The sequence below is a fragment of the Malaclemys terrapin genome, chromosome 2 (genome assembly GCF_027887155.1).
Source record: "Malaclemys terrapin pileata isolate rMalTer1 chromosome 2, rMalTer1.hap1, whole genome shotgun sequence".
In the NCBI taxonomy this organism is placed as follows: domain Eukaryota; kingdom Metazoa; phylum Chordata; order Testudines; family Emydidae; genus Malaclemys; species Malaclemys terrapin.
Window position 1 is genome coordinate 184,979,489 of NC_071506.1, and position 26,997 is coordinate 185,006,485.

Consider the following 26,997-nt stretch of genomic DNA (forward strand, 5'->3'; position numbering starts at 1 on the left):
GCTAGATCTTACTGCTGCGTATGACACAGCCTGGCAAATGGGCCTACTTTACAAACGGTCATTGGGCCTACTCAAGTGGGTTGTCATGGCTGTGGAACTCTTGCTGACAGGCCGCCGGTTTCAAGTTTCACTCAGCCAGAAAAATAAAATAAATAAATAAATACGCTCCTGGGGGCTCCAAAACAGGTTACACGAGGGCTCAATTCTAGCACCAACACTTCACAATCTCTTCACAAGTGACCTTCCCAACACCACTGCCAGGCATTTTATCCATGCAGACATCATCTGTCTGACAGTACAGGACTAGGATTTCAGACATCTAGAAGAAGTCCTGAATGCTGACATGAAAGGGAGGCTTGCTGTTGCAAAAGATAGATACTTAAACCTAGAATAAAAAACATTTCCATCTATGCTATACAAAGACCAACAAACAGATCCCCGCTTCCTGAATAGACACAGGCTGAGCCACAACCCAAAGCCTGTGTATCTAGGTGTTACACTGGATCATACCTTTAATTTTAAGGAGCATCTTATCAAGACCTCATTGAAAACAAAGAAGTAAGAGAAAGTCTGATCAGCAAACTAGCTGGTTCTTCCTGGGGAGCCAATGAGCAGACACTGAGAAACTCTGGGCTTGCCTTGTGCTATTTTGTAGCAGAATATCACCCTCCCACCCCCGATGCAGTTCAACTCTTTTCACATAGGACTAGTCGATACTCAGCTGAACAAACTCATGAGTATAGCAGGTACCCTGAGACCAATTAACTTGGCCTGGCTGCCAGTTCTGACCAACATCAACTCTCCTGATATTAGGCAACAAGTCATCATGGAGAATCTGCTCCTTAAGGTGCAAGACATGCCATATCTATCCCTGCTTAGAGATGTGTTTAATCCACCAAGCCACCTCCTCAGCTCAAGGCACTCCATTTGGACAATTCCCGTAAGGAACCTCAACATCGCCTCCAGGTGGCAAGAACAAGATTCAAACACAGCCAATGACTATCTTGTGACAGATCCAACAGTCCAGAACCCTGGTTTCGATTTTCCACACCACCTTTGGGTAAAGCACAATCACTTCAGATGTGGAGTGACCAGATGTGCTGCTGATGACCATAAGTGAGGCCTCTGTCACTCCCACCTTTGCTGTTGTGGCCAATTAGAAGATGTAGCTCACATACTTGCAGGCTGCATCCAACGGCAAGGATTGCCTGGTTCCCTCATGGACTTGCACAACACCCTTCCCTGAGCTACTGAATGGCTAAGACACTTAAATTAACATGCTTGATTTGACTGTGTACATAGATGCAATCATAATATATACAAAAACTGTCCAAATTCTCTGGTAACTCAGCTTTCCCTATAACTCCACAAGTCCCGTCCCAGCATGTGCAAGGTCCTGTGTAAAATCTGAGATAGATTCTTTGAGATTGGTCCATTATCTTGGTCAAGGATCTGCAGAGGATTTTCACAAGAAATTGCACTTCCCTGGTGTTATTTTTCCATACCAATCAGTGTAAACTTGACCTAGTTGAATTATTCATCAAAAGCTACGTATTTGCCATATTTAACCTTTACTCCCTACCTATAAGTTGTCTGAAAAGTATCCTGAATTTCCCTGTTTATTGTGTCTCAGTGACTTCCAGAAAAAATGTATTCAGTTTGTAAATAAAGAGGATTACTCTTCCTGCCCCCACAACTGCCAATCCTGGGCTCAGACAGTCTAGTCCCATCTCGTAGGAGGTGATCTCTTTCTTTTTGCTTCACTATTTTTGTTAAAGGTTCAGATGACCAAATTATGCCTAGAGTCATTGACTGCCTTGCAAGTGGAACTTAGTACATTAATTCTTTTCACAAAGTGATCATTCTATATCTCACCTATCACTCCTCATCCTCAAAGGAAACCTGTACAACAATTTCAAAAGACGAGCCTGGGAGCTTAAATTCATAACCATGCTAGACACTAAAAATTGTGGATTTATGGTTTATTACAACAATCTGTAACCCTCAAATGCCCCTTTTGGGCTATGACTATAGGGAGTTAATGGGCCACTTTACCTTGAATGGTCCCTTAGAATACGTTGTAACTACTTACACTAAAGTTTCTGTTCGACTTTGTATTTAGCTGTGACACTGAGTACCTTTCCCAGACCCAAGGAAGAGCTCGGTGTCGCTTGAAAGTTCATTTCTCCCGCCAACAGAAACTGTTCCAATAAAAGATATTACCTCACCCACCATGCATTAATTCTGTTGATGCACAAGAAGGAAAAAACACAGCTCGCTCGCTCTCATCCATGATGTCTCTGTAGGGCTAATAGAAACAAAAAGCAGTGAAACTTATTTTGGACACTAAACCAATAAGATAGAACTCAGTGCACACGGGGAGCAGAACCTTTGAGTAAAAAGGTACCATTTTTACATATTGTGATTGCTGTTCAGAGCAGAGGTGCTCTTTATGCCTTTTCCTTTCCATAAGAAAAAGCATTATTATTTACCTACATCCAGATGTTCCCAGATATCAAAACACCCAATTTCCTTCTTGACTGGTGGAGAGAGAGAGACTTAAGATAAGACGTTTATTCTTAGCTATTTAGCAGATTTTCCATTCACTTTTCTCGTCACGTTCAATGCACCAGTTGTACTTGTGCGTATGTGAACAGTTAAATTTACCAAATGTAAAGTCACCTGTCTCTTATTTGATAGTGTGCCAAGATGGTGCTAGAACATGGCAGGACTCCCCATCCCATGTGCAGTGTTCCATACTCCTGCAGGAGTACAGACAGGGCCGGTGCAAGGATATTTTGCGCCCTAGGCAAAACTTCCACCTTGTACCCCCCACCCCCACCTCCCCCCGGAGCATCGCTTATTATAAACTTTCAAAAATGAATACTGCATAATGTGGCATTGTTCATTAGAATACATACACATTCGGCTTGAAAATTTATTAATTTCATTATTTAGTCTACATATTTAATTAAAATAAATTAATAACCCGACAGGATGTGGGGCTGGCTGGCTTCAGGCAGGGGGGTGCGGCAGGGGTTGGCTGGAGACGGGGCAGGGTTCAGGGTTGGCTGGCTGCGGGCAGGGCGGAGGGGAGGTGCAGCAGGGCTGGCTGTGGACAGGGTGGCGGGTACCAGGGCCGTCCCTAGATATTCTGAGGCCCTACGTAGCCCTCCCCCACGGGGGGTGGGTGGTGCTCCAGGCCTCCGGGGGCGGGTCAGAGGGGCCCCAGGCTTCCGTGGGGGGGCGTGGCTGGCTTGCAGGGCAGGGGGGAACCACCCCCCAGCACTCACTGGCGGCGTGGCTGGGGCCGGGTCTCTGAGTGCAGGCCTGACCCTGCTGCAGAGCTCAGGGCAGTGGGGCTGGGGCGGGGCCCTGGGGAAGGGCCAGAGCAGCAGGGAGCAGCGCAGCGCCCCCGGCAGCCAGAGGAGGAATGACATCACTTCCCAGCCAGCGAGAGCTTATCAAAGCCACAGCGCCCCCTCGCCAGGGCCGGCTCTAGGCACCAGCAAAACAAGCTGGTGCTTGGGGCGGCACATTTTTAGGGGCGCCAGCCAGCATTCTGACGCCAGCCATGCCGCCCGTCGCCCATAAAAATGTGCCCCGGCCACCCTAGCTCACCTCCGCTGCTGCTGCCGCTCGCACACCGCTGCTCGCCCTCCCTTCCAGGCTCTCAAACCTGGGAGGGAGGGCGAGATCCCGAGCAGCCGTGGCGAATGAAACAGCTGATTCGCACGCCGCTGCTCCCCCTCCCTCCGTCCCTCCTAGGTTTGAGAGCCTGGGGAGAGGAGGCAGGGCTGGGGATTTGGGGAAGGGGCGGAGTTGAGGCGGGGCCGGAGTAAGAAAAAAAACAGGGGGGGGGGGGGGCGGTCAAAATTGTTTTTGCTTGGGGCGGCAAAAATCCTAGAGCCGGCCCTGCCTATCGCACAGCAGCAGGAAGAGGGTTACACATTTAGCCGGCACTGGGTGAGCATCCCAGACATTTTGGGCACCGCTTTTTGGCGCCCTCAAATCTTGGCACCCTTGGCGGCCCCCTAGTTTGCCTAGTGGTTGCACCGGCCTGAGTACAGACTGAATTTGCTCATCTCCATGTAGGTCATGCTTTCACTAACCATTCTCCACACTCATTAGTCCCATACCTGTGTACATGGTCTTATTTGCAAAGGGCATGTCTCTGTCTCTTGTTGCACTGACAGTGAGCTCTCTAGCCAGGGAGGGTTGGGGAACTGCTGTGTATCACTAAGTGCCAGGAAAACCAAGGTAAGTTTGAGTTTGGATTTTGCCACAAAGATCAGGAAATTTCCAGAACCCAAATCTAATCTCTTCCTCTTGTACTCACTTCAAGGACAGGGAATGAGAGCACAAGTCTCTTATGGAATGGGTTGTATGAAACTAGCCTGCTCGCTCCTCTATGGCCTTCTGCTGTAGGGTACTCCATAATAGCTGCTTCCACATTCAGCTGGTCTTCTCTCTCCTCCCAGGTTGCATGGATGGCCTTCCCCATGTGCTCAGCTAGGGTCTTCTGGGTCAGCAAGGTGATGTGATGACAATCATATTGTGAGCAACTTTGCCATGAAATATTGTGATGCATACCCACAGTGAATTTGTATCACCAGGCTTGCATATGACTGATAAGGCAGGGTAAGCTTTCCTAGCTGATCAGTTTGCCCAGACATTAATTTAAAACATTCACCGATATTCCTTTTCTGCCTGCGAAGGCAAACAATTTCAAACTGTGCAGGTGCCATACTCCTAAACAGCTACATCCCTGCTTTGACAGCAAGGAGCCTGATATTTTTAAAACCAAATTCTATACAGAGGAGCTTCTTTATGAACTTCTTCACTGAACCAGAAAAGCTAAGCCTCTCACGAACTGTCTTGTTTTTGTTTTGGTTAATAGCATTTTTTCCTTGTCTAAAACCTAAAAAGGAAAAATATTTTCAGTTTCTGATTGCTCCTGTTAATGTCAGAACAGCTCATTGGAAACCAACATCTCCAGCAATTTTTGTCTGAAATTATGTCAGTGTCGCCGGTCTCTACACTAGACTATACAGGGCACATGTGATTACAATTACAGAGAAACAGTCTATGTTCAGGATCCCATCACCCTTTCTTACAGGAGGGGATAGCTCAATTAGAAACTCAGCCTGGTTCCTTATGTGCACTTTCTGAGCACCACCCTCTCTGAGGGGAGGGAGGCTTATGAGTACAGAGGTCTGCTCTTTTGGGGCAGGGTGTTCAATCCTCTAACCAAGCGTGTCAGGAAATCTGCTGGTCTCAGGGAATCCATTCAGAGAGCCAGACCCTGCCCCAGTTCCTCCTCCTGGCTCATTCACAGTCAAGCTATCGTTGGTAGGTACCCACCACTTTGCACTACCGTTTTGTCTGAGGGGAAAAAAGTCATCACGCGGGAGTTTTACTGCTGCTTAGAGCTGCATTAATGCCTCCTGGGAAATCCCTTGGAAAGGATGATGTGTATGTAGTGTATTGCTCTTCTAACCCAAACCCTCAGAGAGTATATTTACACAGCAGCTGGGAAGTGAGATTCCCAGCTTGGGGAGACACGTGTGTGCTGGCTCTGCTCATGCTAGTGCATTAAAAATAGCAGTGCACCTGAAGCAGCACAGGCAGCCACTTGGACTAGCTATCCAAGATCAATCCCACCCAACTCTCTGGGTACGTACTCCGGCATATGCTGAGCTGCTGCCTGTGCCACTCCTGCCACTCTGCTGGAGCTAACGCATTAAAAATAGCAGAGCTAGTGCGTGTATGTCTATCCATGCTGGGAATCACATCTCCCAGCTGCTGTGTAGACTTACCCTGGGACAGGCTTCCTCCCTGCCACCACCAGTCTGTGCTAGGAGCTACAAACAATACAGCAGATACTGAAAGCAAATACCCCTATGGGTGTGTCTCCCGTCATTCCTAAACTAACGTGTCACACTCTCAGGTCCTGTATCCTGTCTTGGACAGTGGTCGACACCTAGGAAGGAGCTGCTCGAACCTTTCCCTGCTGCCAGAGTCACTGCGGATGGAATCTTTCTGGGTGGAGGGAAAGACTCAGCAGTGGGACCCCACACTGCTTAAACTAGCAGCGTAGATGGGGAGGCACTGCTTGGGTGAGTAGTGAGCCGTGTGGGGTACATACCCACAGGTTCAGATGCATCTTTGTGCTATTCACCTAAGCAGTAGAGACTTTCTACCCACTTTAGTTACAAAGAATATTCAATTAAACACGGAAGTTTAATTCATTTAGTTATGAAAATTAAATGAGCTCAACAAGGTACATTTGATTGCCTCAGGAGGAAAAGAAAAAACCTCTCTCCAAGGGAAGAAACATGAAGGTAAAATAAAAGTAAGTTCTACCTCTCAATAATGGAAAGTTGGTGTCAGGACCCCAATATTGCCACCAATCCTTAGGGAGCATCCTTAGATGATGCGCTGAACAGCGATGCCTGACCAACAGTTCTAATGCTAAAGGCCTGCCGCAGCCACACCCCAGGCCCCGATTGGATGGACAGGCAGCATTCTCTCTGGGTGCCTGGACTATACAAAGGCCCCAATTGGAAGAGGAAGCTGACTGAGCAGCAGGCTGTTGCCTGCTGCCTAGACTGCCTTGCTGTTCCTACTGACCCTACCTCGTTGCCCTGCTGTCTCGCCTGATCCTGCCTCCCCAACAAACTGACCCAGCCCCTTGGATTGGATCCGCCAGCTCCTGACCCCTGTGCAAACTCAGACCACTGCTCTGGATTGCCTGCAATACGGATTGACCAGCTGGCTACACAACCACTCATGCACCATTGACTAGAACTCAGGACTGCTGCCTAACCTGCCTCAGCCACTGGGCATTACAGTTGGGAAGAATCAAGGGCCTGGACTGGATATGGCACACAAGTCACATCCACAATGAACATATGCAAAACACACAACCAGAGACTGGTGTTGATGCCACACATGATTCTCGGGCAACAAAATCTTTGTGGAGCATTATAAAAATCTATCCAGATCAAGGAAAACATTCCCTTCAACACAACAGAGCTTTCTTATATTTCTGCACATTTGCTTGGACAATCAACTTCCATTCAAAGAAATTTGAGCAACTGATAGCTCTCTGAGAAAGAAAACCATCTGGATGTTGCATTAGTTACCTACCATTTTTGCAGATGGGGCAGCATTGATCTGGCTCATACACTGGATCCACACATTCAGTCTGAGGACAAGCAGACACTGTGCACAGCACTTCACCATTGGCTTCACAACGGCATCTCTCACATGGGGAAACCTGAAACACAAATCCATTCATTTTTTAATTCATCCATTCAATATTCTCTCCCAGGCAGCATAATGCCTTTCTTTGCCGCTGTCTCTTTTACATGCATCTTGTCTTCCACAGCTATTCAGACAAAAGTAGGGCTGCTGCAGTCTCAATTCAGGGCAGCAACCATGCTAGCCCCAGGCACTATTCTGAATCTATGCTCCAAATTGAGCAAAGCAAAAGGTTCTGAGGAAGAAAGTCATGTGAGACCATTAAGTAATAGTTGGAAGACATTCCTCCTGACTCCAAGGATTGATGTGGGGATAGTCTAGAGCTGGTCTTTTATTATACTAAAAGTAATTTTGATTTAAAATGGCTTTATGACTAAATTTTTCATTTTCTGATGAAAAAAATCAAAACCTCAATATTTTTCCACAGGAAATTCAGACCAAAAAATGAAAAAAAAAAAAAAAAATTCTCAATTTCTTGTGAAAACCAACTGGTATTTTCTATAACTACCAATATTTGAAATTTACACATAGGAAGATTTTGAGAGGAATAAAAATAAGGTCATGCTTTGGTTTAGAGGGGACAGTGGAAATACGATAATTACTGAAACAAAAATACTGTTTCTCTTAGGGCTTGACCCTACTCCCAGTGAAGTCAATGGGGAAACTCACATTGATTTAAATGGAGCAGGACCAAGCCCCTAATTAGGAACAGTTGGACATGCATGTGATTCTTATTTCCTGGATATGTAAAACACCCCCCACAATTTAACAGAATGCTCCCTTGTCCTGTTCCCCCCCACACACACACACCTCATCCTCATGTCTCTTAAGTGCACCTGAACCCTTCAGAAAAAAAAAAAAACAGGGAGGGGCACAAGGGCTATTTCATAATGCTGGTCTCTCCCCTCTGTTGAGGGTGTGATTACTACTGCTGTACCCCAAATGGCACTGGTACACACAGCAGATTTCAGGGAAGAAAATGTGTTAGAACACTGTTTCCAGTGACATCCTCCCCTCCCCCATGTTTAAGACCAGTTCTGGGCACCGCATTTCAAGAAAGATGTGGAGAAATTGAAAAGGGTCCAGAGAAGAGCAACAAGAATGATTAAAGGTCTTGAGAACATGACCTATGAAGAAAGGCTGAAAGAATTGGGTTTGTTTAGTTTGGAAAAGAGAAGACTGAGAGGGGACATGATAGCAGTTTTCAGGTATCTAAAAGGGTGTCATAAGGAGGAGGGAGAAAACCTGTTCACCTTAGCCTCTAAGGATAGAACAAGAAGCAATGGGCTTAAACTGCAGCAAGGGAGGTTTAGGTTGGACATTAGGAAAAAGTTCCTAACGGTCAGGGTGGTTAAAAACTGGAATAAACTGCCTAGGGAGGTTGTGGAATCTCCATCTCTGGAGATATTTAAGAGTAGGTTAGATAAATGTCTATCAGGGATGGTCTAGACAGTATTTGGTCCTGCCATGAGGGCAGGGGACTGGACTCTATGACCTCTCGAGGTCCCTTCCAGTCCTAGAATCTATGAGTCTTCCAAACCCAACATTTCTAGAAATGAACTTGAGGTTCTGAAGTGCTCACATAAGGTTCTGCCTCCTTCTCTCAATGCCATTTAATTCCAGATTCCAGTGAAACAGAAGCACCAACACACTGTCAAACAGGCTGTTCTCACCAGATCTCTGTCGACACTCAAAGTGGAATTGCCAGAAATCTTAAGGAAGTCTGTGCTCACTAGAGGATCACTCAGGCTTGCTCCTTTGGGGTCATCTTTGATTCCTCCCTTAAATAAGGTTCTCACTTACTCCACTAAAAATCCCCAAGAGCCAGACCTTCCACTGTACCTCAACTCTCATTTGTGTCAGCATTCTTCTATCTGGACTACAGAACCATCCTTCTCCCTTGCTTCCTTACTTCTTACTCAACCTGTCATATCCAATGTTATCTTCCATACTCACTGCTACTTCTGCCTGAATCCCTCCACATTTTCTGCTTCTCTCTCTCTCTCTCTCCCTCCCCTCTTCCTCACTTTCAAATCTCGGTACAGTGCTACCCATGGTTACATCAATGCCCTTGTCTCCTCCTATACACCTATGTTCTATGCTCTGCCACCAATTTCTCCATTCATTAACCTCTTCCTCTCTTTTTCCTCGTGTCAGATCCTCTTTTCATGCTCTCTCTCTCCACTTTGCCCTTCCATTTAATTTGGTTCTGTTAGACTTCCACAGCTAGCCGTCCTCTTCTAATGCTCTTCCCTATAAAATATACTATAGCTTAAAAAATCCTGTAGCTACAAAATGCACAACAAAGCCACATAATGCACATCTTCGTTATAAGCTCTTTGGGGCAAGGCCTCCATCTTCAAATGGTTTATAAAGTGCCATGCACATCTATGGCAGTATAGCTAGGGCCCTACCAAATTCATGGCCCATTTTGGTCAATTTCACAGTAATAGGATTTTAAAAAACAGTAAATTTCATGACTTCAGCTATTTAAATCTGAAATTTCAGAGTGTTGTAATTGTAGGGGTTCTGACCCAAAAAGGAGTTGGGGGTGGGGGGCAGGTCGCAAGGTTATTGTAGTGAGGGTTGTGGTCCTGCTATCCTTATTTCTGTGCTGCTGCTGGTGGTGGTGCTACCTTCAGAGCTGGGCAGCTGGAGATGGGCGGCTGCTGCTGGCTGGGAGCCCAGCTCTGAAGGCAGAGCCACTGCCAGCAGCAGCGCAGAAGTAAGGATAGCATGGTATCATATTGCCACCTTTACTTCTGCACTGATGCCTGCAGAGCTGGGCCCTCAGTCAGCAGTGGCCTCTCTCCGGCCACCCAGCTCTGAAGGCAGCGCAGAACTAAGGGTGGCAATACCATGAACCCCCCTAAAATAACCTTGCAACCTTCCCCCCTGCCCCCCACAACTCCCTTTTGGGTCAGGCCCCCCAATTTGAGAAACACTGGCCTCCCCTGTGAAATCTGTATAGTATAGGGTAAAAGCACACCAAAGACCAGATTTGATGGGGGGGGGGGAGGGGACGCGTTTTTCATGGCTGTGAATATGGTAGGGCCCTAGCTATAGCAGAAGAGGAAGAGGCTATTTCCAGACCAATGTATAGAATCAAGAGATTCAGGTATTTGACAAACTCTGGATGAGCATCTGAAATTATGGGTGTTTATCCAAGTGAAACCTGAATATTTTGAAGCTTACAGGTCACTACTGAGAAACCATTCTTCTGTAGTTATTTTTATCTGGAGATCTATCTCCCACTTTACATGCTAAGGTACAACATATATGGTTTGCTTTTAAGATCTTAGATAAAACTTCATCAAGAAATCAAGTCTTCGGGTTAAATTCACCAAGAGCCTAAGTTGGCACAATTCCATAGACTTCACAATATTTGGGTACATTTAAATAAGTGGTGAATTTAGCCCTGTTCTCTCTGACAGCTTGACAAGATCAACAGCAAGAAGAGGATATACTCATTTAAGTATTCCATATACTATGATAAAAGCTGGCTTCACATCACTTTTTATATCCTTGAATCTGATGCGATGAAGCAGCAATCAAGATTGAAAAAAAAAATACGTTAGGAAGAACATTTATTCAGACTTATAAAATTAAAACATCTTTTAATTCAGCAGCTATTTACTGGAATTTCAACTTTGACAGAGCCATTTGCCTTCAACAAAGCATAGACTGCCCAGAACATGAAGCCATTTAACAAAATATTAACGGCACTGTGGAAAGAAACAATCCTGATTTAAAGTCTGAACACATTTAAGTGTTCATAAAGATGCATTTCCCTCAAATATAATGTGCTTTTGAAGATCACACCTTTCAGAAACTGAACGCTCTAGATAAACAGATGTCCAAGTAGTAGGTCATGAACACTTTTTTGCATGTAATATATAGCAGGTTATTGCAAAGAAATATTTACAATGATCCTTTAATAAGCACTGTCATCCCTCAGACATTGTTTTGTTCTGTTTTTTTCCTCGGATGAGACGTATATTCTTCCCTCGATACACCACCACATATATTTCCTACATCTACAATGTGATCTATGGTACATATTTTACTGCAACTTGCTAATTAGAAGCACCTTGCACTTTGGTGATCAGGAAGAGATTTAGTACAGAGACAAATTCTCATTTCAGTTACACCAAATGTACATCTGGAGGAAATCCAGTGACCTCAGTGTAGTATCTCCACATTTACACAGTGTAACCAGGATAAGAATCTGATGCTAAGGCATCCTGTTTTTCCAGCCACAACAGTTTCTTCACTTTGGCCTTCATTGGGCAAACATTCACGTTGGTGAGCACTTGCAGAGTCTGTTGTAGTCTATGGGATAACTCTTACTCATACAAGCTCTCCAACGTGCATAAGAGTTGTACAATGTAGTCCTTTAAGTCAACGCAGTAAAATGAGCACATAAGTATTTCTTTCTATTCTGTTTTGTAATATTTTCAAGAGTAGGAGTCAAATACATTTTCAGTAGAAGTAAAGCAGAATAGTTGTTAAAGCAGCATTAGCTCTGTCCCTTATATAGAAATGTCCAGGGAGCCCTTATTTGCATATCTTTGGACCAAATGTTGCTGCTTCTTTTTTCAATATAGGCAAGATGTGGGTAAAACTATAGAAAGCCAATGCCTAAAAAAGGCCAAAAAAGTAATATTAATAAGGATCAATGTATAAGAGATAGTCTAGCAAGGAAATGAGTTGGTATGACACCATGTAATTAGCAGGGAATCATAAGTCAGAATTGGAGAAGGCCCATTTGTGCCGCTTCCATTTTCCTCTCCCCTCTAACGGATGAACTCTTACTTCAGCATAGGTTCTAATGGCTGATGTGATGGGGCTGCCACCAGTTCTTTTGAAGAATACTACAGAAGTGCTAAGTATTAACTATATCACAACAGCAGATCTTCCTATGCTAATATAGAAGAACCAGTAAGAAACAGATAAATCTGACCTAATAAAACCTATAGGAAATCGCAAGAAGTTGTCTTCTTGAGGGTTTAAAGGAAGATTATGAACAAGTGTATAAATGTTTTTCTGTGGAGCTACAGATGTAGTAGAAAAGTTTGCATACATATGTATGCAAACAAGTGGATAGGTTAAGGGTTCCCCAATAGAAGAGCAAGAAAAATTCTAGCATAATACAGGAAGCAAGCCAGATCCACAGCTCTTTAATGTCATAGCTCAGTTGAAGTCAGTGGAGCTATGTCAATTAACACAAGTTGAGGATCTGGCCCAGCATGCATACCAAAATACTTTGTTTTAGGCAATTTTTTTTCTGGTCTTTGGGGAAAAAACCCACCTGGCTTACAGAAAGTGGAAGTTCTCTATTTGTACTTTAACCAAGACAGGGATTAAATAACTCAAAGAAAAAAAATCCAGAAGACTATATTTCATTCCTTACATCTCTGAAAATTCAAAATAAAATAAATAAATAAATAAAATCCATAAAACTATATCCATTTACTCTTGGGTTGATATTTCTAGTAACATTTTCATTCCAGTTATACTCCCCAAGAGATCATGAACACGGTTAGGCTGACAAGCATTAATATATCAGTCTTCTTTATATTTCTCTGTGCCTTCAAAGCACCACAAATGCTTTGAAATCCATCTGGATTTGTTGTCTTCAAGAATTTCAAGTGAGTTGTTCATAAATTAAGTTCTTTGACAGGACACAAGTTGTGATAAACAAAGCAAAATCTGTAACTGCAAAGTATCCAATTTGCCTCTAAGTAATAAAGCCCAGTAATGATCACAGGAATGCTTCTTTAAAATTTGAATACAAATAATAAAGAGAGATTCCAATATGATTCTATCTTCATTGAGGATTTCCATTTTAATCACAGTTGGGAGATTATGTTCTTTTGTAAGGTACTTTTGCTCCCAATCCCATTAAAAGTTTTCTATAAGCAGAGCCGGCTCCAGGCACCAGCTTACCAAGCAGGAGCTTGGGGCGGCCACTTCTGAGAGGGGCAACACGTCCAGCAGTTCGGTGGCAATTCGGCGGACGGTCCCTCACGCCTGCTTGGAGCAAAGGACCTCCCGCCGAATTGCCGCCGCAGATCGCGATCCCGATCGCGGCTTTTTTGTTTGTTTTTTGTTTGCTGCTTGGGGCGGCCAAAACCCTGGAGCCGGCCCTGTCTATAAGCTGAAACACTTGCCATACTGCAGCATGGTCCCACAAAAAGCTATACTGCAAGTGGTAGATGAAGACATCTTTATTAGGCTTCAGAGTTTTGGGGTTTTGTTTTTTCCAGTTTTGGTTTGCAATAAAATTTATTTTCCTTCCTAACACTAGTATATAACAGATACTACCACACACACAAATATAAGCAAAGTATATGTATGCAGAGATGGATGTATCTCCCTCCACTCCTAGTTTCACAGGAGCAGATTTTACCACGGCTTGGGGAGAGGGTTTTTCCCCCCCGCTCCCGATTTTCTTTTTAAATAAAAAACTTATGTCAAACTCCATTTATATACAATATATAGATGCACACACAGAGAGAGAGAGAGACACACACACACACACACACTTGTGTATGCACATACGTGAATCTGCATACACATTTTTAGGTATACACATAATTCATGTAATCAATATGTTTTTCTTCATCAGAATATGTGACTCATTTCCATTAATGGAACATACGCATACAGAGAGAATAGACTTACCTGTTTACAAATACTTCCTTGATCTAAATCAAATGGTAGAAAGTGCTGTACTTAACATCCACAAGACAGTTGTGACTACAGTTATAAAAATGGATTCCAATACTGGGTGCAGTTATTTCCATCTGCAATTGTGCATGCATTTAGTGGTGATCTGATTGCACATATCAGTTACTTCCCTTCAGTCTTAATCAATTGCCATGGTATATGAAAATAACTGTGCCTACTGTTTTGCACCTATGATATTATAGGCTGAGTGGAGGCTCAGCTATGCAGTGTCAGTATGATAAAACATATAGGCTGCAATTAAAGTGCTGTATAGCTTTAGTGATTTTCCTTAGCCACCCTGAACACATGCATATCCCTACTCATCCTACTTATTACTTATCCTAACAGAGAGCACAAATAATTGAAAAATGGCACTTTATTATGGGAAGGTTTCATTAGAACTGCCAGAGTCAGAATGGGGTAAAACAAAGCTGAAAACACAGAAGAAATATAGTTCTGAAAAAGATCTAAGGGCACTGTCCAGTATTACACTTCCAAAACTATCAGGCATGATTGTTGTGTGACAGCAGTGAGCCCATGGGTTTTATTCTTCCACCACCCGCAGAACTTAATGAAGTAACCTAACTGCATTTTAAGGCTACTCTACAGTCAGTAATGCAAGATTCTTACATTAAATGAAGACATAGATGGGGTTGGAAAGCTATGGATGAAGAACACATTAAAATTCTAACACTAAGCTGTTGAAACCTGGAGACATATGCAGGGAAGCACATTATTTTGACATTGCTTCTGAATGTACTGTGCTGAAACGGTAAGGATTTCAGAACCTGGCCATAAAAGGGCACACCAACCACCCACATTTTAAATTATTTCTTCACTTTTTAAAGGAATAAATTGCTGTATCAAGACTCAAGACTTTGGGGAGGGAGGAGAGGAGATGAGCCTACTGTTTGCTGGCATATGCCTTGATCGGTGCTAGTGTTCTGAGCATAGCCATCTAGAGATAGCAGGGAGAAAGTGCTCTGTTCAGAGAATAAATCAGAATCGTTCTGACTTTTTTAGAAGGTGAAAAAATATGGAAAGGCATTCAAAAGAAAAATAAGTTCCTAAGATTACACAAATACCACAGATGACACCAAAGAAGAGACAAGCAGTGTATTTATAACCTTCATAAAGATTAATTTTCTCTCTCAAATATATATAAGAGACAGGCATAAACTGCAAAATTCTGGCTTGGATTTCTAATTCCCTTTATTATCCTCAACTCCCAAAAGTTCAGGAGCATTCAGATCTGGGTTTTGGCTCAGGCCCTCATCTAGCAAATGCACACTCCCAAGTGTGCATGCACAACAGTACCTGTTTACAGAACTCAGCTATAATGAAAATCAATTTATAAGGGGCGGGGGGAAGTAACTATACAATCAGGCCATAAGTCCAACACTGTTTCAATACACAAGATGCATTTGCAATGATAATGAACCTCCACCATTGTGAAGTTTCCTGTTTAAAAATAAAAAAAAGCTTCACTATAAAAGTATTCCACTAGATAGAAACATTGACTATTTAAACACTGCCATAATCTGTCCTCTGACCCATACTCTGATTACACCAAGGTCCATAATCATACCCACAGAAAATTATTATGCAACTGTGACATCCCAGTTTGAACAGGCAAAAAAATAAAAAAAATAAAAAGAGATGGATTAAAGGATGCATTACTGTCATTAACTGGCTATTAACAATGGAAATCAGCCCCAAATGGCAAATAGGTTTCACAAAGGATAAGTTTTATGGTTAACATTGTAAAATAAGGGAACAGTAAATGTAATGCTGAAAATGCCATGGAAATCCTGTGGAAACTCTCAGGGCACATACATATTAATACTGAATGGCTTCATTGTGATTTTTTTTACACTATAAATACAAAAGGAATTAATAAAGATCAGCTCCCTCATTTTTAAAATGTTATGGTTTCACTGAACTGGAAAGGTCGTGTTTAAAGGGAAAATTATACATTGCCGCAGGTGCAATATTAACAAGAAAGAAAAAAATCCCTCTCTAAGAAACCATTTCAAGAACATAAGATCACAGAACAACCCTTACCTTTTTTTTTTTTAATAAAAAAAGCCCTTACCATGAATTCTTCTAGTGTCTGGTAGGTCTTTCCTCTGAACTCACAGTAGTTCTTCCTCTCTTTGCACTGTGGGCAGCACTGACTGGTGTCTACATGAATACACCGTGGATGGAGTCTTGGGCACTCAGGTTGAATGCACAGAGGTCCCTCATCAGTGCAAAGGCAGGGGCAAGCAGAGGGACCTGGAGTAAACTTCTCCCCAATAGCATAAACGAAGCCACTCTCATCCACACAGCCTTTCCCACGGTAATCTGGATAGGCATACTCCTCCGGAGGCTCAGGAGTAGTACTAGCAACAACTTCTGGGAGGGATGATTCTTCAGCCGCCTGAGGTTCCTCTGGAACACCATCCCTTTGCTCCTGTGCTTGAACGTTCCCAGATTTACTGCTTGTTCCTTGACTATTCCAAACCTGTTTTTGCCTAGTCCAAGATTCTTTGTTTGAATAATTTCTGTTTCCTTTGCTCTTCCAATCTCTGGTACCCTCTTCCCGCCCATTCCTTCCAAGTTCATTCATTTTCCCTGGGCCTGTCTGACTCTGACTGTCCGGCCTGGTTGATGTATGATCCCTCTTTTCCTGACTTGTTTTTATCTCCTGTTTGTCTGGAGCCTTGGCCAGTTTTTGCACAGGTATGGTGGAGCTACAGAGAGCAACCATGAGACAGCAGGTTACAAGAAGAGAACTAGAGAGAGCGCCAATTGCCATTGCAGTAGAGCTGGGCATCACCTACGGCATCCCAGAGGGACAAGAGATGCTGCATTCACATCAGAGGGAATCACTACGTAAATCCACAGTCCCTAGGAAGAGAACAATTAGAAATACTTCAGCTCACACGTCTTTCACCGTGCATTTGTACCAATGCCACATCTCAAACAACATGCAACTTTGATAATTTATACAAAAGACAAACAAAGTTTTTGTGCTGCATCCCTCCTCCCCACACTTTGCCTGTATGTTGTTTTATAGATTGCAAGTTCTTTGGGACAGGGACCAGTCTTCTTACATCCTTAAAAATGCTGTACAAACTTGGTGAGGTATAATTAATAAGAACTGGCATAAATCAGTTTTTAAACAAAAAGACTGCTGTAAAGTGGATGTACCTAGAATCAAATGAAGCTCCTTAGATCACAGCAGACTCCAGAACAAACATCAACCATTCACTTCCATTTCCTGACTTCATGCATGAGGATTTTCATTAATCTTTTATTCAATCTGATAAGAGTTGTTTTAAAATAACTGCTAGTGAGCATGATTTTTAAAAAAAAAGTAAGTACAAGCATGTTATTAAAGCCAGCAGAGCCCAAATAGATCTCTTTGCAATTTCCTGCAGTATGCATATGCTGCCTGTTTCTTCCTCTGCTTTACAACAGCAGAGCAAAATAGTTTAGGTCTCTATAGCAGAGATTTATTTAAACCTAATGTTTAGCAGAGTTTAACAGAGCATAACTACCCCAGGCATTGATTAAAAATATCATATATTAAAATTGTATGTGGTGGACAAAAAATGTGAGACACTGGGTAAAAATAAATAGCCTTTACAATTGTCTTCCAACTTTCTGTATAAATTAACATTTGAGCTACCTTTGCACAAAGCCCTTTGGAAAAAAAAACCACCATCACCACCACCACCACATTTCCAGAATATGAATAGCCCTAGAATAAATGCACCTCTTAGCCTATCTCCCATGCAGTTCTGGCTGAAGAAACAGACCAGGGCAGGCATATGATACATCGCACTTTGCTGTCTGCTTTCTATACAGTTTCTTAATGACCCGGAAGGTTAAAAAAGAAGAAGAATTGATCCCCCCCCCCCACACACACACACCCTGGTTTCTGGGGGTTCCTGTAGCTATTGTGGAAGGCAAGATAATGTCTAAGTCAGTGAACAGCAGAAAGCCACCTCTGTGTCTAGGAAAGCGAGAAGAGATGGAGCAGGAGATAAACAATTGCAAGACAACTGTTCTGCATTCACCCTCCCCTCCTAGGGGGCTGCTCAAACTTTCCCATGGAAGGCAGACAGTGGGGGCTGACGAGCATCAGACTATCCAGCACAACCTACCTTTGCTAAGCCCCTCTCCAGCCCCGGGAGCAGCAGCCACCTCTCTGCCTCAGTGCCTGGGAGTTCAGAGCCAGCCCTCCCCTTCTCCGCCTGGCATTGCACTCCGCCAAGCGCCCCGCTCTCCCCTCCCGAGCAGCCCTCCCTCGTCGTCCCAACTTTCCCCGGCTGGGGCGAGCCGGCAGGAGTTCAGGCTCGGGAGGGCGGGGAAAGGCGGGCGGGGGCAGCACCCCTTCACCTACATGCACACGAGCATGAGCCCCGCAGACCGCGGCTTCAGCCCAGCAGCCGGCTCCTGGCAAGGAGAAGCCGCAGCTCCAACTTGGCTCCCATCCTCTGGCCACACGGGGTGCGTGCGTGTATGCGTGTGGGGGGAAATCAGCTTGCTGCTGCCCCCTCCTCCGGGAACAAGCACCGCAGCCACCGGCTGCACCTGCACCGTCCTTCTGGGCTGCTCTGGCCCGGCCCCCCCTCTACTCCTCTCGCATCCTGGCTAGACTCCGGGGCTCCCCGCACCCCGCCTCTGCGGGGACTCTGGGCTCTCTCCGCGAGGGCGTCTCCCGGCCGCTCGCCGAGGCTCTGCTGTGGCAGCAGTTTCTGGCTGGCTGCAAAGCCCGGGCGAGAGAGGTGAGAAGCGAAACGCCGCTGCCGAGTCCGAGCGAGAGCTCTGTGCGCAAGCAGCACTCCGGTCTGCTGGGGCCGCAGCGGGCTCCACCCCGCCCTGCTCACTCGCGCCTCTCCCTCCAGCTCCCGAGTCCCGCCTGCACACACGCGCCCTCCTCGGCTTTTACCTCAACCTACAGTTCCGTCCTCTTTGCCTCTTCCCTGCCATTAACTCCTGCCATTGCTCGCACTCCTGCTCCAGCTTGCCCCCTTTTCCTTCCCCGGGCCGCCTCCTCTCTTCGCCAGCCCAGGGGGGTAAAGCGAGGAACTCCACCGAGCTCAGGGGAGGCAGTAGAGCTTGTCTGCAGCTGCAAGTGAAGTGGGAATGGTGGGGTGTGAATTTAAAGGACAATCGCTACTCCTGAATAACTCCAGATATTCCTGAGTACAGTTAGGCCTGAGTAACTCCAGTTGTAAACAAGCCCTTACCCTGGTGTAAAACTGATGCAAGTAAGATCAGAATCAGGGCTGCCCTCTCTCCTTTCCTTGCCAAGTTCGTTCTTTCCCTCCTTCACTTCCCCCTTATTTATATTTTCTTCCTTTTTACTTTACAGTGTTCTCTTTCCTCTGTTTTTAAATTGGTGTTTCATTCATTCTTCCTGCCATTCACTCCTCTCTCTCACTTACCTTTCTCTCCTCTCTCCCAGTTTTTCCTGCTCTCTTCTTCTCTACCTTCCACCCATTTTCTCCTCTTCATAATCCCCCTTAGGTGCTGGAACAATTTTTATAGGGGGTATGCTGAAAGCCATTAAACAAAACTGTAAACCCTGTAAATCATGGAAACCACTTCAAATCAGGTGGTGCTGCCCTACCCCCAGGATCCCTAGTTCCAGCACCTATGCAGTCCCCACTGAGTTTCATAGTCCTCCCTGGGCTCAGCTGAGGCACCAAACAAAAATGACCTATTTCTGACACTTTTGCCATCTATTTGCCAGGTCAAAGTCTTTCACGGGTATTTTGATCTACATAAAGCAGGTTGAATTCTATCCAAAGCCGATAGGAAACACAGTAGGGGTATTTTATGAAAGTATGTACAGCTAGGTCTACACTAAAACCTGTGACAGTATAACGTCAGTTAGGAGTTGTTCTTCTTTGACATTTTTATTTTGGCAGAAAGCCAGAGCACAGATGCAGTTATAGCAGTACAAAAGAACTTTTGGGCGGGTATTGCTTATTTTGTTCAAGGAACGGCATAAACTATACAGTACCAGCAAGAGAACTCTCCACTAGAGGGGGTTGATGGTATAGCTATAGTGGCAAAGTCTCAGAAGTGTAGACAAGGACTATGACTTACCAATTCAACTTATTACTGGATGCACATTATAGTTTTGTCCCTACACATTTGTTTATTTCTTAAACAATTGTTACTTAAATATTTTAAACATAGAAAATGAGCAGAGCAGTGCATTAAAGCAATGAATGCAGAAACTGGTACAGCCAGAATGTTAGCACAGTAACTCAGACAAAGCAAAGGGGAGAAAGTAATCTCTAAGGCATTGTCTACACTACAGAGTTTTGTCAACAAAAGGCAGCTTTTCTCAACAAAACAGTGACGGTGAACACACTACAATGCAACTTTTGGCAACAAAACTCTCCTGTTTTGGCAACAAAATAAAATCACCTCAGTGAGCAACATAGGGCTATTTATGGCAAAGATTTATCGACGAAGAGTCAGTGTAGATACCGTGCTTGGTTTTGTTGCCATAAATGGCCTCCAGGAGGCATCCCACAATGCCCATCCTGACCACCCTGGTTAGTAGTTCAAACTCCCCTGCAGCCAGGTGTGACACATGGCCAGAAAGGTTAAGCATAGGGTTGCAAACTTTCTAATTGCATAAAACCAAACACCCTGGCCCCGCCCCCTGCCCCGCCCCTTCAGTGAGGCCCTGCTCACTCCATCCCCCCTCCCTCTGTCACTCGCTCTCCCCCACCCTCACTCACTCATTCATTTTCACCAAGCTAGGGCAGGGAGTTGGGGTGTGGGAGGGAGTGAGGGCTCCACCCGGGGGGTGCGCGCTCCAGGGTGGGACCAGAAATGAGTTTGGGGTGCAGGAGTGGGCTCCGGGCTGGGACGTGGAGCTGAGGGATTCAGAGTGTCGGAGGCGACTCTGGGCTGAGACAGGAGGTTGGGGTGTGGGAGGAGGTATTGGCTCTGGGCTGGGGGTATGGGCTCTGGGGTAGGTCCATAAATGAGGGGTTCACCGGGCTCCAGGCTAGGGCAGAGAGTTGGGGTGTGGAAGAGGGCACGGGATGCAGGCTCTGGCCGGCGCTTGCCTTGGGGGCGCTCCCCAGAAGCGGCAACATGTCTCTCAGCTCCTAGAAAGAGGCGCAGCCAGGCGGCTCTGAGCGCTGCCTCTGCTCACAGGCACTGCCCCCACTGCTCCCATTGGTTGCAGTTCCCGGCCAATGGGAGTTGTAGAGCTGGCACTCGAGGCAGGGGCAGCGCATGGAGCCCCCTGGGTGCACCTTCACCTAGGAGCCGAGGGACATGTCACCGCTTCCAGAGAGCTGCGCGAAGCCAGGTAGGAAGCCTGCCAGCCCCACCAACTGGACTTTTAACGACACGGTCAGCAGTGCTGACTGGAGCTACCAGGGTCCCTTTTTGACTGCGCATGCCAGTCAAAAACCAGACACCTTGGAATGCTAGTTAAACATCCTGCAGGATAAATGACCAAATTCAACCTTTAGGGACATACTGGTAGCTAATGTTTGTGGTTTTGTGTGTTTACATATATATTGTTAGAGGTTAATAGTGTAACCAAACGGTTTCTGCCTATGCTATATTCTGTTAATTCAGAGATCAAAAGAAGATCTTAACATTTAAATGAACTGTAAACATAGTGATATCACTGTATTGATCTCTCCTTGAATGTATAGCAAATCACCTACGAATGGTGTCTTATGTTAATCCATGTAGCTAATTACTGGTGATGCTTTGGAAATGGGTCTATTTCAAAGTCTTGATGATTGCCTATTGTTCACCTAAGGACTCCGAGCTGTCAAGAGAAGGCCTGGAACTGTATAAAAAAACATTGGGTCCTGATCCTTTTTATCTCAGATCTGCTTGATGCTTTATGCAAGAGAAGCTTAAGTCGGAAGACTGAGATCTCCAGTCCCACCTCAATCACCCTGCGTATGAACATTGGACTGAATCTATGGACTAATTCTAAGAACTTTTTGTAACTCCAAAGCTCACCATCTCTACTATGAAACTGATCTCAGAATTGTACTCATATCTGTAATGTATACTGATCTTTTAACCAATACTCTCTCTTTTTTAATAAATTTTAGTTTAGTTAATAAGGATTGGCTGTAAGTGTGTATTTAGGAAAGATCTGAAATATTCATTAACTTGGGAGGTACTATGTCCGACCCTTTGGGATTGGTAGAACTTTCATATTTGACTTGGGTGTTTGGGTGGAAGCCCAAGGCTGGGTTACTATAAGGGAACTGTTTATTGGCTTCTGTGCAACCAATAAGATATTGAAGAAGTTGTTTTATGCTGGCTTTCTAAGTCTAAGTATCGGAATATCCGCTAGCTTTGGGGTTTGCCCTAATTGAGTAACCTCAGTGTGGCTCCCCTGGGACTCCGTCACAAGCATCCGTCTGTCCCTCTTTAAAGGCCCTGGGAATTTTTGAAATTCCACTTTGTTTGCTTGGTATGGAGAGCTCACAATGCATCTTCCCAGCTGATCATGGTGCCTCCACATAGCAAACGCTCTCCCACTTGGAGCATAACTAAGTTGCTGGGTCTGCTGAGTATATGGGGAAAAGGAGGCTGTCCAGTCCCAGCTGTGCACCAGCTGTAGGAATTTCGATACCTACTACTACGGGCAGATTTCTCATAGCTTGTGTGAAAAGCGCTATGACCGGGACAGGGTGCTGTACAGAGCATAGGTGCCGACTTTTAGTTTTCCCCAGGGGTGCTCCAACACTACTTCACCCTGCAGCCTTTCCCCTACTCCACCCCTTCCCCAAGGCCCTGCCTTGCTCTGCCTCTTCCTGCCCCATTTCCCCAAGGCCTCTGCCCACTCACTGCTCTACACTCTCCCTGAGCTGCCAAACAGCTGTTCAGCAGTGGCCGCTGATCAGCTGTAGCTGGTGGGTACTGAGCACCCACTATTTTTTTCAATGGATGCTCCAACCCTGGACTACCCTTGGAGTTGGCGCCTGTAGTACGGAGCGAAGATAAAGGAGCTGAGACAAGCATCCCAGAAGGCAAGGGAGGCGAACCGTTGCTCCAGTGCTGCGCTGAAGACCAGCCACTTCTATAAGGAGGTGGACACTGTCCTCGGCAGCAACACCACTTCCACCACCAAGAGCCCTTTGGATACCTCAGTGGAGCTGGAGATGGCGGAAAGTGGTCCTAACCCACAAGTCGAAGTCATGGACGAGCAGGTGGAGTTGGGAGTTGGAGTTGGAGGACAATAAGGTGCCCACGGCAGGGTTGCCCGATGGGGCAGCGAGGCAGGAACTTTTCGCCACTCCAGAGGTGTCCAGCCAGTTCCAGCAGTCCCTCTCCAGTGAGCAAGAAGCAGGAGAGGAGATGCTGGTAAGTGATCTTTTTGTATTGATTCTGCTTGGTTATATGACATACAGCTGTTCTTTGTTTTGTATACTGTAAGACTGGATGAAGGAATAGAAATGTGGAAGACAAGTTGCGTTCGAGTGTGCTCCAAATTCCCCTGTAAAGCTAAGTTGTGCGACGGAACAGTGTATTGATGCACAGTAAGATTAAACAGGAATCCTCCAGAGAGATCTCTAGGAATCTTTCCTGGAGGTACTTGCTAATCCTATGCTGAAGCTGCTTTGTTCCTTCCCCCATTGTAGGAAACTTTTCCGCGCCACTTATGCAGGGACCAAAGTGGCACACAGATGAGCAGCATAAGGACTGGGTCTGAAACCGCAAGCATGCAGTAGATGCACCCTTGCTTACCCTCAGGAGTGAGATATCTGCTTCAATGACCCCTGCCTGCGGAAAATGGTGCAGAATTTACAATATTGTCTCTAGGCACCTGCACCACTACCGTTGAATCACCCCAATCACTTTTTACCCCAGCTTCAACAATCCCCACCCAGCAAGGCAGAACTCACCAGGTTTAGGGTGTTAGCCAAGATGTGTGCTTGCCGAGAGTCAGTGAGAAAGTGCTTGGTATGTTACAAGAGGTGTATTTTTTACTGTAATGATTTGATGCTGTGCGTGAACAAACAATCATGCTTCTGTGTATTGTTTCTTGTGGTTCTAAATACATGGCCTTCAGGGGAACCCCCTACACACTGGTGGAGCGTCTCCGCCAGATAATTAAGCGACCAAGGCAGAGCAAGGGGGACATGTTCCGGGAGGTGCTGCAACCCTTTGAGGAAGAAAAAAAGAGAACACAGGGAGTGGAGAGAAATGGAAAGGTGAAACAGAAAAGAAAATCAGGAGATTGTTCAAAAGGCCACTGAGCAGATGATAGAAGTAATGGAGGAGCAAACAGAGATGCTATAGTCCCTAATCATGCTACAGTCAGAACAGATGCGTGCTCACCTTCCTGTGCAGCCCATACAGAACTGTTTTCCATGCCCTCCCCAAACTCCTCCTACACATTCCTTTCAACTTTCCAGAACTTCTCAGTTTTCCGTTCACTCCATCCCTTCGGATAGCTTCCAAAATGGTAGCTGGATTTACGCACAGCTTTAAGACCCTTCCCTTCACTGGTACCTCCCTTCCTACCACATCTTTGTGTGTGTGTGTGTGTGTGTGTGTGTGTGTGTGTGTGTGTGTGTGTGTTAATTGGTGTTTAATAAAAACGAAGTCTCTGAAAGATAGTGAATTTTTATTTGTGTCCTACAAATTGTGATAGCAGCTGGTAATAAAACATATACATGCAGTTTAATCATTTGCTTACTGAAAATCCTGGTCAGTAATCATCACACGTTAGGGAAACAAACAAAACTCAAATTAACGAAGATGGCAGATTGCTGTATAGAAACATACATTATTGGTACTCATTCTCAAAATGTTGCCTCAAAGCCTCCCTGATTCAAATTGTTCCCTGTTGTACCCCTCTAATTGCCCTGGTATCCGGCTGTTCAAAATCAGCAGCCAGGTGATCTGCCTTAGCATTCCACTCTGGGCAAACTTTTCGCCCTTAGCCTCACAAAGATTATGGAGTGTGCAGCAGGCAGCTATGAATGTTTTCCTCACTGAGATCTAACCTGCCATAAAGGCATCTCCAGCATGCTTTTAATCTGCCAAACGCACATTCTGCAGTCATTTTGCACTTACTCAGCCTATCGTTGAAGTGCTTTTTGCCGATGTCCAGGTTTCCCATTTAGGCTTCATGCGCCATGGGAGTAAGGGGTACGCTGGGTCTCTGGGGATCACTATGAGCATTTCAACATCCCCCACTGTAATCTTCTAGTCTGAAAAGAAAGTCCCTGCTTTCAGCTTTCTGTACAGGCCAGTGTTCCTGAAGATTTGTGCATCATGCACCTTCTCGGACCACCCCGCGCTGATATCAGTGAAACCCACGGTGATCTACAAGCGCCTGCAATACCATGGAGAAGTACCCCTTTCTACTGATGCACTCCATTGCAAGATGGTCCGGGGCCAAAACTGGAATATGCCATTAGGGAAGCCCATTTCTGCAAAGCCATCCAGTACTTCGTGCACATTGCCAAGAATCATGATCCTTGGGAGCGGGATGCAATTAATGACCCTGCACACTTGCATTAAAGCTGCCCCGACAGTCTACTTCCGAACTCCAAACTGATTCGCAACTGACCAGTAGCAGTCTGGAGTCACCAGCTTCCACACAGTGATTGCCACAAGCTTCTCCATCGAGAGGGCTGCTCTCATTTTGGTGTCCTTGTGTCTCAGGGCTGGGGCGAGCACACAGTTCCAGGTATGTAGCTTTCTGCATCCAAAAATTTTGTGGCCACTGCTCATCATCCCAGACCTGCATAATAATGCGATCAAATCACTCAGTGCTTGTTTTCTGAGCCCAAAATGGTCCACCACGTTCAGCTGCTCCATGAATGCAAAAGTAATCTGGTATTGTTTCTTTCCATGGTACACAGCAGGTCAAGCAACTCTGATACTTGTTCAGATAGCAAGCTCATTATATTGTGTGACCATCCATGAAGTGTTAACGACAGTTACCATAACAGTAGAGAGCAGTGCAGGATCCATCCTTTCAGACAGAGATGGCCGGCCCAAGGAAACAGGGGCCATTGAAAAACGCCACAAAACACAGTCAGAAGCCAACAGAATGCTGGGATAGAAAACCATGCATCATGGGACATTGAGCCCACACCCAAGATGCGCTGCCATCCACTCTGCCTTCCCAGAACTCCTAGCGGCAGAAGGTGGTGACTAGCACAGTGGGATAACTACCCACAGTGCACTGCTCTTACTGTCAATGCTACAACACCAAGTGTGGACGCGCTCTGCCGACAAAGAGAGTGTAGTGTGAACATGCAATAGCGATATTATTGCGCTTTTGATCATCGACTTGTCTTTGGTCAACAAAACTCTGTAGTGTAGACAAGGCCTTACTAACATCTTTATGCCTTTAACAAGTTCAGCAAGCTCTTCCATATACACATAGGGCCAGATTTTCAAAAGTGCTCAGCACCCACGTCTGAGGCTGCATTTTCAGAAGAGCTCAATGTAGACACCTAAACTGGTCAGATTTTCAAAAGTGTTCTCATTTAGGTGGCAGTACTGCAGCAGCAAAACTCAGGAGAGCCCACTGAGGGCGATGAAAGCTGTTGAGTGTGAGCACTTCTACAAATCTACCCACTTCACATTTAGATGCCTAAATGGACACTAAATTTTCAGAACTGATCAGTCACTTATTTAGGTGCCTAAATGGGAGAAGCTAGGCCAGATTCACAAAGAAACTTAGGTGTGGCAATGCTCAGCATCAGCACACCTAACTTTTAGGCACCTAAAAAATCACTGGGTTCACAAAGCCTGGGTTCACAGATGGGGAGAGATGGGCACCTCAGAAGGGGAGTGAGAAAAGCCAGCAAGCTGGACAGAACGCCACCTAAACTAACCAATGCAAGTTTTCCAAGGTGAGGGGTGTGTAGCAAGCCCTGGACATGCTTACTGGATTGGGCCCCGCAGGCAAGTTAGGTGGAGGAATGCCCATCTTTCCCCAGCTTGTTCATCACTCCATGGTTTAGCTTTCCA

The 26,997-nt window shown here is 45.3% G+C and overlaps 1 protein-coding gene across 7 annotated transcripts in view; it reads right to left on the reverse strand.

The window, feature by feature from the left end:
* Positions 1 to 19,033, reverse strand: part of VWC2 (von Willebrand factor C domain containing 2) — a 115,428-nt gene extending 96,395 nt beyond the window's left edge. For 4 of the 7 annotated variants that reach the window (XR_008443738.1, XM_054017171.1, XM_054017172.1 and 1 more), the window contains exons 1-3: positions 18,392 to 18,832; positions 16,094 to 16,890; positions 7,153 to 7,282 (exon numbers count right to left, since the gene is read on the reverse strand). Coding sequence is in view for 5 of the 7 variants with exons in the window: in XM_054017171.1 (XP_053873146.1) it covers positions 7,153 to 7,282; positions 16,094 to 16,816 (853 nt within the window). In the remaining 2 variants the exon portion in view is untranslated. The other 3 variants (XR_008443739.1, XM_054017170.1, XM_054017169.1) reach the window with 3 other exon arrangements.
* Between the last annotated feature and the right edge of the window lie 7,964 nt (positions 19,034 to 26,997).